Consider the following 16,149-nt stretch of genomic DNA (forward strand, 5'->3'; position numbering starts at 1 on the left):
CACAACACTGTCCATAATTATCACTAAATAGTACCGACCAATCACTCCACCAAACATATCAGAATCCCATCAAACAAGCCTGCTTTGTTATTGATTACATTGATACAAATTGATTGATCACCCTCTCGCAATATTAATATGATGCCTATAGCCTCCGGGAATTCAACAAATGAAAAAGCCAGACTGAAATATATCCCAAGTGTATGAGCGTTTTATCAGCACACCCTAGAGGCTTACTACAGGCGATTACATGCTCCAGGGCAAATACCTACGAACTATGCGACCCTGGTACCTCGCAAAATTTTAAAAACTTGAATTAACTTTTAGATTGCCTTAATAAAGTATTTACAGTTAGTTAGCAATTATACTTTTATTATACACAGGCCAAAGATTAATCCAAATTAGTTATTTAGTTATATGCAACAAACTGTGATCTAATATGGGCGTAATGGGCAATGAATAATAGAAACTTAAATGTTAAATAATAGCTAGGTGAACTTAGATAAGGTATGATACTTTAGTCATAGTGTATTTTGAAATAATACAATGTATAAAATGCAGCAAGCTATTTAGACATCAACTGTGTAAGTATACCTCTGTATAACTAAGCGCTACAATTGCCAATCCTTATTTAAAATACAACAAATATTAAGTCACGTAATACTATTTCTATTTCATCAGGGCGGGCGTCGGCGAGTCTACCGGACATTTGAATTCAATATTTCGTTCCTTAATTTGGTCAGGGCGTCCGCCGGCGGCAGGGCTAACTCTCATTTACCGTCGGAAGCCCAAAAAATTATAATTAACCCAATATAATTTTGTGGTCCCGTTAAAATGTTGGAAGTATGGGATATATTCGGAATCAGGGTCCCCTCGGCGTAATTACAGAGGGTTCTTGGGCTCTCAGATTCGTCGGGCGCGCGTCAGAAGTTTACAATTTATTAGCGTGCCGGAGTGCGGGTCAGTGTCGAGCCCTGTTTACACGGAGCCCGGTCGGCTTCTGATTACTTTATGTTCCTCAACCCGACAATGATGGTACCCCACTCACAGCATGCAGAACGATACGAAATAGTTCGCATGCTGTAAATTACTTACTATCAAATTAGGCGGAATTTGGACCCTTTGTCAATCAGTTAAAGCATGATTGGAATGTTACTATCTATTACTGAATTAAGATATTAGAATAAATAATCACAACCCTTTGTTAAAAATTCATAGAATCATTAGCAAAGTTTCCTCTTTATTTTAACTCAGTTTCGGGTAATATCAATTTAACGTATCGGAAAAAAAATCTGTACTGCCAAAGTTGGTCAATTTCGATAAGAAGTTTTTCATAAATTTTCTTCAAAAAAGTAATTTAAACTTATATGGGTGGCATTCAGAAAGGCTCTACAAACTAATTTAAATAACTTTCCGTGTATTAAATATTAAGATAAGCGGAAAATAATTCATTACAATAAATGCTTAAAGGGTAATTGTTTTATCTTGCGTGTTGTACAAGGACGACGCCTTTCAAAGAGAAGACAAATGGGTTGTGTGAGGGATTATGTTCGGAGAAAATAAACGCGGAAATATCTCCGCGCTACATTTCTAAAACAACACATACAATAAAGAGGTTAGAAGAAAAAGATAACATTTCTCGACCCCAACAAAAAATGGGGTCACTGGAGTGATGATAAATTGCGGGGAAAATTACTTCGATTACAATCTGTTTAACCACCGTATTATGGGGCTATATGTTTTTAACTACTTCTAATTGGTGTTTACGGTCCAATAACCGCTATAAGTCACGTTCAGCTATATCCGGGGCACTTAAGTGAGGTCAGGAGACTTCTAAAAATATCTGGAAAATCATAGCGTGACTGGAACACCGCCCACGGTGACCCCGAAGATTATGTCAAATGCTACGTTTATTCCCTTTGGCATGTGGCTAAAGATGATTTGAAGGCGTAATTGCCTGCTAAACTTAGACTAAACTGATTGAGTGGATAAGTTCGGCTGTGATTTGTTATTCAGGCTTTAAACTATATTTAGGTCTGTTTACAAAATTCTTTACGATACATAAGAATAGGCAAAGAACATTTTCAACCTAACCTTACCTAAACTAAAGCTATAAGTTCAGTTGCATACAGAACATGATAAGCAAAATATTGCATAGACGAAATATTGTTCATAGAAAGTTCAGAGCACTATCAAGGAAAATCAAGTTTCCACGGAATGTTGTTATCAGGGGAGAGGATGCTGAATATATAATAAAAAGAAAACTAACGAATAACTGTGGCTTGCTTAAGCTGAAGAACACAAAGCCAGCTCCACAACATTATGAGCTATTTCAGGAATATATGTCGATCTGGAATACAAAGAACTTTGTTTTATGCACCGACCAAACAGTTCCGGGACTCCACTCCTGTCCTGCCGTAAATTTAACGACAATTGTAAAAAGTTTTGATTGTATTACACGCTGCATTGGAATTCAAATTTCACGAGACAAGGGGAAACTGCAATGCAGTTTGAAATTTCAAAACTATGATAGTTTCCAAACTATTTGACAAGAATTTATGAATTTTCGGACGATTTATTTCATCAATGCAAAAAAGGTACATATTAAAGTTTGTAGGTACAACAGCTTTGGCACGTCGGGCATTGCCTTCTTTCTAAAATAATGTGTTTTCGTGAGAACATTGTTGTCCGCGTATTGTATGCTTACAGTGACATAAATCTCAGTTAAATGTAAAATAAAAATGTAATTGTACCTCCCTCACGTAGTACCGAGACGTGATATTGCACGGCGAAATCCGATACCAATATATCTTTTACACAATACCAACATCAAACATGGACGACGTGGTTCAGCATATTGAGAAAACCCAGTCTCGCCTAAAAATATATTCTATGAAAAAGGTAGATAGAATTATACGGCACCTGAGATTGAACTATCGACAGATACGACATGGATACATTAGGTCCCGAACTCGACTAACTCACATTGAACTAAATATTTCAGTTCACCAAATTCGCCTCACCTCAGCTGTGAACTAAACATCTGTAGTTCTGAACAATGTAGTGTACTTGTTACGGTAATAGGTACAATCAATCTTGCGCGTTTGTCGTGCTGGGCGGCCAGTCGGCTGGGCGCGGCCGCGGCCACCCCTCGCCCAGACGACGCTGCACCGGAGCCACGACCTCGCCCAATTTCTCCGCTTCAAATCCACAAGGCATAAACAATGTAGATGTAGCAACCAACTGAGTAATTACATTTTGCACCTGATTTAGAGAACGCAATTTACTGAAACAACCTCGACTCGCCATTTGGGTGTTGTAATAAATTTGTTAATCTGCTCCCAGTATTGTCTAACTAAACCTAGTTCATTTAATCTAGTACCGTAGTGTATCTGCTAAATGTCTATTTCCAATAGTTTATTAGCAGGTTCAGATTGGGCAACAGGCGTCTAATTTCCGCACGTTAATTAATCCTCGCGGTCGCCAATCTGTTGCCAGTCCGCATCTTGTCATGTCGTGGCTCCAGCACCCCGCCTCACGTCACCCTGCCCTAATTGCCCGCGCCCTTAACCTCCGGTACAATGCCTTCAGGCTTTTGGATCCCTTTTTTGTCTAGATTGAATGTCTTGAGTATCCTCGTGGCAACTTCAACAAGGTTATTATGTACACCGCGGTCAACAACGCTTCGGAAAAAATGAAAATTCACGAACAAAACGTGTGCGCCGAGTGGGTTTTGTTTACGAGACTTTTATAGCGACAGCTTATGAGTGATATGACTTTGAATGTCCGTAACGGAGTTTAAAGCCGTCGGGAAATTTGAACTTTACTGCGATGTTAAGTCTGATGAGCTTGTTAAAATGACTTTACGCGGATTCTATTTCAAGGTGTCGTTAAACATGGAACCTTTACTACCGTTTTACTATGAAATTACACGTACGTATGTATTTTACTGTTGAGCACCAGAGATAATTGTTTAATTGCTTCGAGTTACTTGAGCAGTTTCCTTATGTGATGAATAAATTTTATATAAGATACATAAATCCCTATGGATTGGGAGTATACCCATATTCTTATTTCGTTGGAAGCAGGAAAGTGTCAGAATAAATTGTCTTTGTAAATAATCTGCGTATTACCGACACGTTCATTTTTCTCAAATTAAAATGTATGAAAAGCATTGAGGAAGTATGTCTGACTAATAATGACTATGTCTATGTATTATTAGAAGAATCAATAAATACATGAGCATGAAGTTCCAGATATCTTGAGTCCGATAAGTGATGTAGTGTACGGTCCATTAGTAATATTTATCAGTATTGTTTCGCGCCATTTTCCCGCGCTGTAACAAGCTGTTAGCGTCGGGAGCTCGACCCGGGCCTTGAGTCCGCGTAGTTGGATAAGCTCGATACAATATGCACTTTATTTCCTTTTAATCTGAACGCAATTAGCTTAATCTCTGTTTCACAGAAATCCCCGGCAGAGCGCTGAGCGCTGAAAATGTTAACATTGCCAGCAGGATAAGGTTAAGCATAGTTTTATCAGAGGAAATGTAATTGTGCTCACTTTTAGAAACGTTATAATCTCACTACCTTTTTTGTACTTCGTAGCAAGATTTCTTTCCAACTTACCGCAAACAAAGGAGAACAGGAAAGCAGTTCGGATCCTACACTTGACAGTAACATTGCCAAGCAATAAAAGTTCCACATTCAACTGAAAAACAGTTTAAAGACTCTTTATAACTCCGGAACAATTTTCTTACAAAATATTGTTATCTGTTGAGCGAAGCAACGTCGGTACTGCAATAACATAAGTTTGAAAATTGTCTCCCCCGCGCCCGAAGTTACGCGAGAAAATAGGCAGAAGCACCTACTTACCTTTGCCTCCTGAAAATATTTGCATTGGAATCAGAAATACAGAAACGCAGAAAAAGTTATATATTCACTTTATTTACAAAGTACAATTTACAAACTCCACTGTCAACAAAGGCACGAATCATATTATTAATTACTGCCCACTGTTATTACTGGCAACACTCGCGCTATCAATATTATTCATTGACAAACACTAAACGAAAACACTCGTTCCGTCTATATTTCGCATTACATTTCAATTCTAATAAACTGTTGATTCAGTAGCTCATCAAATCTTATTTACTCACCCAAATTGCTCTATCGGGCTGTTACACGGTATTAATATCTTAATATTGGACCAAAGGGCAACATTAATAAACTAGACAATCGCTCCCGCCAAATTCCGGCCGCTCTTTGTTTAACAGAGGCACTAATAACAGAATCGGAAACTATATTTACATGATACCTTATCAAAATTCTATTCGAGCACAAACATTTGTTTAAAATATGATGATGAGCAATCTATTTGTACCCTTATTCCCACATGTCAGTTTGATTACACACGTCGAGCACATCGCGGAGAGGTCGGGCCGGGGCTGGGGGGGGGGGGGCAGCAGGTCGCGCAACAGGCGCCGGCTGATCAATGAGCATCCCCGCGCGACCCCCCCCCCCCACTCCACCTGCGCCGCACTTGTTGCGCGCGCGATCCAAACAAATGCAAGCACTTGTCACGCACCCTTACACCAATATCATTTTTATATCTATACCCACAAGCTCCATAATAGCCGCGCACGTAACATTGCATTGTTTTCTGAAGAGTGCTTAACATATATTAGGTAATATCTGAGGTTGTACACCGAGGTGCGGTGCGGGTGCCATCAGGCGCGTTAGTAAAGGCCTCCATAAACGTGGTATCGATAAAGATACGGTGATGACCGCGCCATAATGCACCCTTTTGTTCGCTCCTGTACCTTTTAGCGTTACCGATATCGGCACATAACTTTAACAAAGGTCCTACACATCTGCCTTTATGCGACAATCTACAAAGACGATGAAGAGATGATCAACTTTCCCATTGTTGAGACAGATTGAGTTGCGTTGATTTTGTAATTAGATACCCGTGTGGTCCCAACTCGTGGCTCAGAATAGCTCACGACACTCACCAAGCCAGTCGTTGTCAGCTAATAAGCTATCATTAGTGACATCTCTCTGTGTACTTGCTACGTTCAATTTGTTGTAACCGCGGGATCAGAGGGATCATTGTCGTAATTGTTACAACAGTACTTTTCTACACGGTTAATTGGAAAGGCTTTTTCGGAAATGATTTTTAGAGCAAACTGCTTGCGCAATGTTATTTCAGATTCTGCGAAAAACTTCAAAATATTTGTTGGAAAAATACATACGGGATCCAGTAATTGAAAGCACGCAGATAACGGGAATTAAAATAAAAATAAATTAAATACCAATATAAATTTCACGAAACAGCCACGTTTAACATTCTATAAATTCTGAATACGTATGTGTATGAAAATTAATCAACAACTTGTAATATAAATAGTTGGCGCATAGTCAAAGGAATATTTCACGATTCGTTTGGAATATGGGAAAAGCTGTACAAAGGCGCCAAAAGCCTTTGCAAGAATATCACTCGGGTCTAACAAACACACGAATTCGTTCAAGATTGGTCTGTTAAAGTTCTGTTTGTTGGCAACATTGAAATAAATGAAAATACTTTTCTGCTTAAATGCAAGCACAAAAGTAAAAAATTAATTGAAATTGGAATTAGAAAGGAATGTGTATCACTCGAAACGTGGGAACGATTAATGAGTATGCAAAGATTTTTCATCGCCCTGTTTCAAGTTAAATGTATTTTTTTATATAAATAAGTCTGAATGAGAGTAGAAAAGTTACATGTTGCAAACTAGAATTCACAGAACCTAGGCAGGCACTTGGCCACACGTTTAAAAAATATTTTTCACATTTCAACGCAGATTTCTTCAGTGTGGAAAGAATTCCCTCAAATCAGCGCTGAAAAGCTAATTTCAAAGGGCTTTCTAAAAAATCTAGCCAAAAGCCAAAGCAAACACGTTTAATATTAAAACCAAGACTAAGAAATTAAAGTTTGATAAATTGATGAAGATGACTTTCGGAAAATTATTTTTCAAGTGCTATCTTAAAAACCTTTAGCGGTTCAGTCCTTTGTTAGTCTTTCGCTCTGAGCGTTTAGGGACATTAAAATTGAAGCCTATCAAATATAGCGCAATGCTATGTTCTTCGAGTGAACGTACATACTTGGCCTCAACGATTAGACAAACTTTAGTTAGAAAAGCGTTGTTAGATTCGGTTCAATCGTGAGAATAACACCGGCAAAAAACTAAAAAGGCTGGATGTTGGCACTGCTTCCTAGACTTTTTTTATAATTTTTAGTCTCGCTTAATTTTTTTTTGTGGTTGTAAAGTATTTGAAACTCGTTCATTATTCCGTCATAACAATAAACTTGTAAGCAGAGTTCCGACAGACAATAAATACTCTCACGGCAAGTACCTGCGTTAAGTGCTAACCTAATTGAATTATCTTGTCTCGAAATTTCTATTAATATCACTGTATTATAATCGGCCGGCGGCTGATTCATATTTAAATAATGTCCTTAGAAAATTGGATCATGCATTAATGTAATTAAAACTGAAGTAATTAAATGAAGTGCTCCAATATTGTCAATGAATAAATATTGTCTATCATAATCAATATGGTATTTGATTAACATCCCTACTAATGTTATAAATGCGAATGTAAGTTTGTTTGTTACGCCTTCAAGCTAAACATAAACCTTATTGTTAATTAAAATTATTAGAGATATATAAGATTAGAAGTCACAGAGAGAGCTTGAGTTGAAAGTTTGGAGTTTGTTTTAATAAACTTAAAAAAAAAAACAGAATTGTGATTCACAACGAAGAATGACGAACGCGTCTCAATCAATGACACCTGACAAAATTAAAAATCAATAAAAAAATATCTCTGTACGCTTGTTGATCTTTCTTCTATACCTAATAAACATCTCTCAAAAGACAAATTTTGAAAGAATAACTAGCAATGTATAAACTCTCAAGAAAATACCACAACACCGCTATCCTGCAAAATGTCCGTCTGTAGTCACCAAGTAATAGAAGCGTCAAAGCAACTTATTACGTACGTGACCGTTCGATAGCTTATAAATAAATGTTAATAAAACTTTAATGGATACGTTCCGTTCCACGCTGAAATATACAAGTACTGTACGTACCTATGTTTGAGGTCAATGACTTTTTAGATTGTTAATTTTATGATACGTTATTGCCACCTCAAAGTGATACGGTGAAGATATTTCTAACTAGCCGTTGTCAGCGGCTCCGGCCGAAAATGATGCCACGAGAACCTAAAATCTCAATTAATTATATTTGTGTTAATCCAGGTTATAATTTTTTTGTGTACGAAATTCCGTCGAAATCCGTTCAGTGGTTTTAGTAGTAGTAACAAACATCCACCCATCCATACTTCCAAATTTTCTAGGCCTTTTCTTTTTCCTTTCCTTTTCTTTCTTTTCTATGCCTATATTATATTGTTTAAAATATATAATACACAACTGGATTTAGAATGTCAGGAAAAAATTAATCACGTTCAAGACATAAATCAAGGAACATAATTATCGATAAGTTAATTTATCGAATGATAGTTTAAAGTCGTCAGGGTCTGTATTATGAACTCTTAAAGACTGCTGCCCATGGAACCGAAACAGCACACTATTCAGCTTATAGCGACATCTCTTTCAAACAGCGATTAACTTTCAGAACTAATACAAACACAGGTCTTATATTGAAATTCCTCGATGAAATTGTATTTGGATTTACCTGGTTGGAAATTGACAATTATAGGGCGGGATTGGAGTTCGCCTCGCGCTTGGCCGCTCGCTATTACATCGGCAACTCAATACTGAATGCTGATTGATGAACTGTGACGTAACGTAGTTACCGACATACCGTGAGGCTATTATTATGATTTGTGTTGAATACCTATTTGATTTGTGTGTTCTTTATCGTTTATCGCTGATTAAAAATGGTTTTGAGATTAATTTAAGATGTCAATTGTTTTATTATTTTTTTCCCGACTTTAGCAGGGATGCGGATGTCTTTTTTGACGCTTTGTAAATAATGTATATTTTTCTTTTTATATTGATATAGTTTTAAAAATGTAAATATTAGTTTAGTTTAATTTATTGTAATAAATAGGTTGTTTATAAAGTAAATGTTTACTTACGTATATTTATCTGGATCGCCCGAGTAGTTTCAGACCCGGAGTCCTGAAGAAATCATGAGTTGACGCGGTTGCGCGACTGCAGGGTTGCTAGTACGACTCCGATAAATATGTAAGTAAACTATTAATTAATAAACAATCACGAATCCAGCTCACAAAAACAATTTTAATAATATTGAATACGAAATTATTGACTTAGGTCAGAAGTAAACATTTTGTTACGCTAGTAAAAACTACTAGATATAGACATCACACCCATTTTTTCATTTTACTCATCTTTCACAGCTTCTTAAGCGGAGCCTCTGGCTATGAAGAAAAATCTTTACACAATTACCGCAGAAGAATTGAGCTGTGTTGAAATAAAAATAAAAGTGTAACGTATCGCGTTACCATGCTACTTATTAAACTGACTTACATCTTTAGGTTTTTCGCAAAATATTACATTAGTTACTAATGCATATAACGATATCCGTGAAAACCGTGTCGGGAGGCAAGGGATTATGGTAATCATATTACCAAAAGCGAAGATTATGGTAATAATCGACCCGATCAAGCTTTTCAACAAACGATTTAAAGTTATCCGTTCGTGTGAAAACCTTATTTCAGTTGTCAGTTGTTTGGTTTCGACTTTCCCGGAATTTAGTACAAAACTATTCGTAGTCTGTTTACCCTAGAGATAGAAACTTGACATGAGAGCTGAATCTTCAAAAGATTCTGAGCTTTTTAATATTAAGGAAAGTGTAAAACAGGTTGAGATGATTTAAAAGATAATTAGTAACGTGAATAAAATTATACAGCTCAAGCGTTTCTGGCACTACTCACCTAAACCGCTTGCCCGATTTTGATGAATTAAGTAATTACATTCAATAATGTACATTAGTAAATAATGTGTAATGTGCATACTTATTACATATCGTCATAACCAACCTACTCGCGTAAGAAACCGCGGCCACCTCCTAGTCTTCAAATAACAATCCTTAAAAGTAAATTAGGTCACAACCTTTTATCCTGACTGAATATCCCGTATCGGAGTTGAGCGAGTGTTGCAGTTTGTAAAGACCCTTTGCCCTTCGAAAGATATGCAAAAGATAGGGCCGAGTGTAAAGTATGTTGGCTATCGATCCGAGTTCAAGCCCGCGTCATATCGTCGTCACAGATCACGACTGTCAGGAGTAAAGAGGTTGGTACCCTTCCATATAACCAACCTCTTTCGTTGATTGGTTTGACAGGTAAGTGAATGGAAAACTGAATAGGGGTAGGTTTCATCGACATTTTCAGCCATTTACAGGATAAGAAATAAATATCCAATTAGTTTTATTGAATATTTCTTGTACTGTAACTTGATCTAGGCACGCGAACGCACGTAAATAACGTTGTGTAAAACTTCTACTATTTAAATCTTGATATTTATTACTATAATGCAAGCGAACAAACATTTTATTTTCATGCCAGCACATAATGTAAGATCTATTTTAAAACACTTTTTATCCGTGCTATAAGCTGACAGCTCACAGACTTTCCGTTGAAACTTTGCTTCTTTAAAATTTCCTTTTCAATTTTACTTTGTGTAATGTAAGTTGAAAATGCATTTACGTAGGCGGATGAGAGTGCCACGATAAGATGTAAAAAGTGGAGATGAGCAGTGCTTATGTGTCGATTAAAAAGCATTCAGAATATCGCGTAAGTAGTGCAAGTGCACACTTTCTGGAGATTTTCTTTTTCTAGCCCTTTTTCTCACAGCTGGTCAAAGGCATAGGTACCCCAAATTCTTCCACGATTCTCTGTCCTGGGTGAGAACAAAGCAACCCACGTGGCAAAGTGTGAAAATAATATTGAGTATTTTTCATAAGGCATAAATAAAAAGAATTAGAAAAAAAGGAATTCAACATTCAAATGTAAGACCATTTTTTTAAAGTACATCGTTAAAATATGTTGTCTTTTTTACAATCGTCAATGGCTTAGGATGTTCCTTTTGGAAACCGACCTTCAAAAGAAAAAGACCTCAAAGCAGTTTTCAGACAACTTCAAAACTGACTAGGCAGGCACTCTCCCAGCCTATTATTATGAGAATCCACTTTGTTATAATGAACTGGTCATATGCTCATCAGCAGTTTGGACCTTTCATCTTTGAAAAGGCCCATATACCCGTAATACCTTCATACCGTTTCCTTTATACCCGCCCCAAACACATCAAATTAATACTTCTTTTGTCTTCTCTCTTATTAATGTAGCCAATTAAATATTAAATAGGTATTGAAGGAGCTTGTACCAAAATAGCAAATTTTACGATAAGTAATAAATATAAAAAATGTAAATAAAATTCTTTTTTGTTTTCAGTCACTTACAAATGCTTCTTTGTAATCAAATCTACCTATCTACCTATAACTATCGTTTTCCTTTAAATCGGAGATGCCTGGAAAAAAGCCTTTGCCTAGTAGTGGGATATAAAAAAGGCAATGTTAAAAAAAACCTTTTTAAGTCTATATTTGAACTCTAAACATACATTTCCTCCAACAAATCCCAGAAGACGCATCTTGTCAGAACACGGTACGATTTCTTATCAGTTTTGACTTAGTCAGTAGCACCCCCATACGAAGGAAATAGGATGTTCTGGATTTTGGGCCCGTATTTGCATGAACTAATGTTTGTTTATAGGGTCGTAACCCTAGGCCCCTCGCGGGCACCAATAGGTGCGGGTATTGTATTAAGATTTCGGTAGCTCCGTTATTTTCAATTAGATTGCTTTACGATAATTCATGACTTTTTGAATTTTGCTTTATATTTTTTTTGACTTATCTCAGTTTATTGCCAGTTAGAAATTTTGTTATTATCTTCTATTTTTTTTTTTTTGGTAAGCTGGGGGAATCCTCTTGGACACCCACTCCCTCGGAAATGGGTAGTGTCAGACTCTTACTGACTACACCTGAACCGCGTGCTACGTCATCCGCGTTTTTGTGTAGGTGTCTGGGAATGCGTTGCAATCCTTCATACATTACTAACCAAACCTAAGCATTCTGTCTTGTAAATCCATTAGCGTAACTCCAGTTTTAAAATTATTGTTATAATGCGGCATCAGCGATACATCTTCTGTGAAAAATTCAACTGTCCAGCTATCACGGTTCATGAGATGCAGCCTGGATATGGACAGACAGCGGTCTCAGTAATAAGGCTCCGAATTTGTATTGTAACAACTGACCATGTGATCCATGAATGCTTGTCCTGAGCGTGACATGACTTGAATGTTTGTAAAATCGTGTTTGTTGTGAGAGTAGTCAAAAATATATATTTCATCTTATCAGATTGGTACCTAAGAATAATTTTGTTTTTAATGAATTTCCTTATAACATCCAGGTGCCACAGTCTTAAGCCCCAGACGAAATCGACAACATTCTCGGCATCTCAAATTCTAATGCAAATTAATGAGTTCACACTACATCCTATATATACAAATATAGCTATTACATTTCCCGCCGTTTCCGTAGCGCTTTAATTAATGTCTTATAAAGGTTACGCTTGCAAGGAGCTCTTTGCAACCCCCCTGAAAATTTCAATTGTAAGTATCTAAGTATATGACTCAAATACGCCTAAACACATTTTATGAATGTTTTTAACTAATTTACATAAGACATAAGCAGGCTAGTTTGCACTTATTGCAGCACTATAATATGTATTAAGTTCGCCTTAACTTCATTGTTTACTTTTAAAAAGCCTTACCTACGTGACCACTGAAAATGTTGAGTTTTGTTCTTAAACTCTTATGTTTTCTGATAATTTTAATATACGATCATCCATTTCATACTATTTTTGTTATTTATATTATATAAACGTAAGAAAAAGGGTTTTAGCTGAAAACCAGCGTTTATTACTCCAATATGCTGACTTCTTTTGCATCTGTTATTATAGTATTTACCTACTACTAATACTGGAAACAATAAACGTTTATCGTATTCTATTCTACTACCTATCTATCTACGGACACTTGGTGTTACTAATCAAATTGACCATAGTCTCTATTGTGTGGCGTCCCCAAACATTCGAAACCCAATCAATGTTTGGTCCCATGACGTTTAATTAACGTCTGTGTGTACGCTACAGACAAACAGACATCTATCTACGGCTTGCCTGAATACTAATAATGGAGATAGATAGCGCATGACGTATCTGTTTTCGATCGACCACCAGTTGTATTCTGCATGAACAGAAAACAACATAGGCAGCTTATCTACATGCGTAAACAATAATGTGACGCCGCCGTATTTCAACATCGCCAACGTAATAAAGAAGTTAAGTTCGAGTTGAGCTCGTACCAGTAACATGTAAATAAGAAGTAGAAAACAAACAAATTCACGATAGCAATTGGCCATAATCAAGATAACCGAACCAAACTTGCTCAACTCTCAATCTATATTTTTATTATTCGTAGTTATAGCGCCAATAGACATACATAATCTGTAACAATTTCAACTGTCTACTATCACGATTAATGTGATATAGCCTGGTGACATATGGACGGATTCTGAAGTATTTTTAAGCAGAGATCAAAAGCCTTATATCCAATATTAAAAAGTTAAGTTTTAGGGTTGCACGCTTATTCCGAAATTGGTATCGATTTCGTACCATTTGATGTCTGCATTCTTATAAATATGAACAATAAACGAAACTTGTTACTTTACAATCGAACAATCTCAAAAAAATAGTGTCAACTGATTCATAGTGTCTTATATTATTGGTTAGTCATATTTTAGAACGAAAAAATATTAACGTTAACAACACTATTCCGGCCTGACACAGAAAAAAAATGTGAGTGCAGTGAATGTCAATTTTGTGCTATTTTTGTATATTTAATTCCATTTTGTGCTCTCGCGAAAACAAATTTATCACTATCGATAAGGAAAAAACTTGATTAGCATTCGTCAAGTTCCTTGACACGTAAAACGCGTAAGTCGACCTTGTATTTTAACCCTGTTTCTTGATGTATGTCGCTGTTTAGAATCAGTCATGAAATATATTAATATTGTAAAAAATTGGCGTGATTCTGCTTCATTAATATTGCTCACAAAGCGGAATAGTGAGTTATTATCGCGCGTAGAAGATCGTGGCGCAGAAGGCGTTAATTACGACATATTGTTGCAGACTCGGACGGGCAGTGCTTCTTTTGCCAACAGCGTGGTGTTTCCCGGTGGAGTCAGCGAGCCCGTGGACGGCAGCCCCCGCTGGTCGCAGCTCCTAAGCTCCTTCGGTTACACCAAAGAGGACTTCGAAGCGCTGCACCGCCCCGCCGGTGATATTACGCCGATTTTTCAAGATAATCCAATACAAAGGTAAGGTAATATTTGTGGACCTTGACATCTCGTCTGACGTTTTTGTCAGTCACACAGTGAATGATAAGGACAGTAAACACAAATACTTGTTCACCAACATAACACTTTATATTACACCAAGTGTTGTTGCAATCATGTTTGTGTACTGTATTATGTTACCTAACTTGTATATTTTTGTATCTTTCTTTTGATATTTGTGAATTTCCATATTTTTTTAGTTTTAACTTTTGACAATTGTGTATTTTTCTTTATTGTCCACCATTCTTAATTTATTTTTTACTGATAGTGTAACTGGTTATGCAAAATTAGTTTTGAAGGTAGAATTTAGACACCAAATAAGATTATTAATGCATTATGTTACAAACAACCAGAAATTAAATAATTTCTTTAAGGATATTTTGCCTGGTTATGTTACTCACTTGCAACTGATTACTTTTTTTGCAACTTAGGAACTTAAAATGAAACAGTGAAACAAACTAAATTTATAAATTTCAACACTGTATGTTTTAAAACATTGAGGATGAAATATTTGTTTATAGGCATATTGCATTGAGAATAACAGCTATCAGGGAGACTTTTGAGGAGTTGGGACTCTTAATCTGCAGCCGCCAGCAAAAGGGAGATCGAGCTGGGCTATGGGCAGATATTATTGCTGATATTGATGTAAAATACTGGCAAAAACGGGTTAGTTCACAATGCCTTGCTCTAATAAAAAAAAATGTATGTATGTGAAAAACTAACTCATCAACATAAAACTCTTGAAATTGTAATAGCTTGCTCACTAACAGTCCAAGTCATTTAATATATTTTGATATGAGCAGAGTAAAATGTCCTTACTGACGCAATTTTATATTTTTCAATAACTTGGCTATTGAATATTACAATAGCACTTCAGTTTGTCGCACCAAATACTTGCGAATGCCAGCCTATTCTTGTTTGCGTACATCTTGACTTATAATAATTTAAAAAAAGGATTGGTTTTTAATTGTGAAATATATCTGCTCATATCCCTAACAACAAAGAAACATTTTATAAGTATACAATATACTAGAAGCTACTATTTACCATAGTTATGTAAATATGATAATGTTACAATGATGTATCATTGGTTTGTCACCTACTTACTATCTTTTCACAGTAGTTGTCTTGCATATAAAACAATTAGTTTTACATAAAAGTAACACTTCATTGCCAGATAGATTTTTCCACTGTTTTTCTTGCTGTAGTGTGAGACACATGTTAAGGAAATACTGGAGGATATATTTCTTCAATTGTAACATTTTAACATACTTCTTTCAACACTAAAATTCAATAATACCCCTAAGTGATACTGTTGGTATCGTGTAAAAGCATTGAGTTGTAGAAAAGTATTGTATTATATCCTATTATTAAATTTTACAAATGTGAATTCCATTTTCCAGCTTACCAAAGACCCAGCTGAGTTATTAAACCTGTGTGAAGAATACAAGTGCTACCCTGACATATGGTCGCTGCACTACTGGAGTAACTGGCTGACTCCTATACATTTACCTAAAAGGTTCGACACAGCTTTCTTTGTTGCTGCTTTGGAGAAGAAACCGGAAGGCATCAGAAGCAGCTCTGAAGTTGCTGATGTAGAGGTAATTATTATTTCTATGAAATTTTGGTATAAAAATTAGTGCCAAAATTTAATCGTTTAGTTTATACTTTGTTCC

The 16,149-nt window shown here is 36.2% G+C and overlaps 1 protein-coding gene across 1 annotated transcript; it reads left to right on the forward strand.

The window, feature by feature from the left end:
• Positions 1 to 14,080: 14,080 nt before the first annotated feature.
• Positions 14,081 to 16,043, forward strand: LOC113501670. The gene is made up of 2 exons (XM_026882852.1): positions 14,081 to 14,455; positions 15,877 to 16,043. The coding sequence occupies exons 1-2, from the start codon at positions 14,133 to 14,135 to the stop codon at positions 15,902 to 15,904; spliced, it is 351 nt and encodes a 116-aa protein (XP_026738653.1). The 5' UTR covers positions 14,081 to 14,132; the 3' UTR covers positions 15,905 to 16,043.
• Positions 16,044 to 16,149: the final 106 nt, after the last annotated feature.

Source organism: Trichoplusia ni, chromosome 16 (assembly GCF_003590095.1).
Source record: "Trichoplusia ni isolate ovarian cell line Hi5 chromosome 16, tn1, whole genome shotgun sequence".
In the NCBI taxonomy this organism is placed as follows: domain Eukaryota; kingdom Metazoa; phylum Arthropoda; class Insecta; order Lepidoptera; family Noctuidae; genus Trichoplusia; species Trichoplusia ni.

Coding starts and splice junctions, on each gene's coding strand:
- LOC113501670 (XM_026882852.1), top strand. CDS start 14,133: ATGAAATATATTAATATTGTAAAAAATTGGCGTGATTCTGCTTCATTA. Junction 14,456..15,876: donor CAAGATAATCCAATACAAAG/GTAAGGTAATAT, acceptor TCCATTTTCCAG/CTTACCAAAGACCCAGCTGA.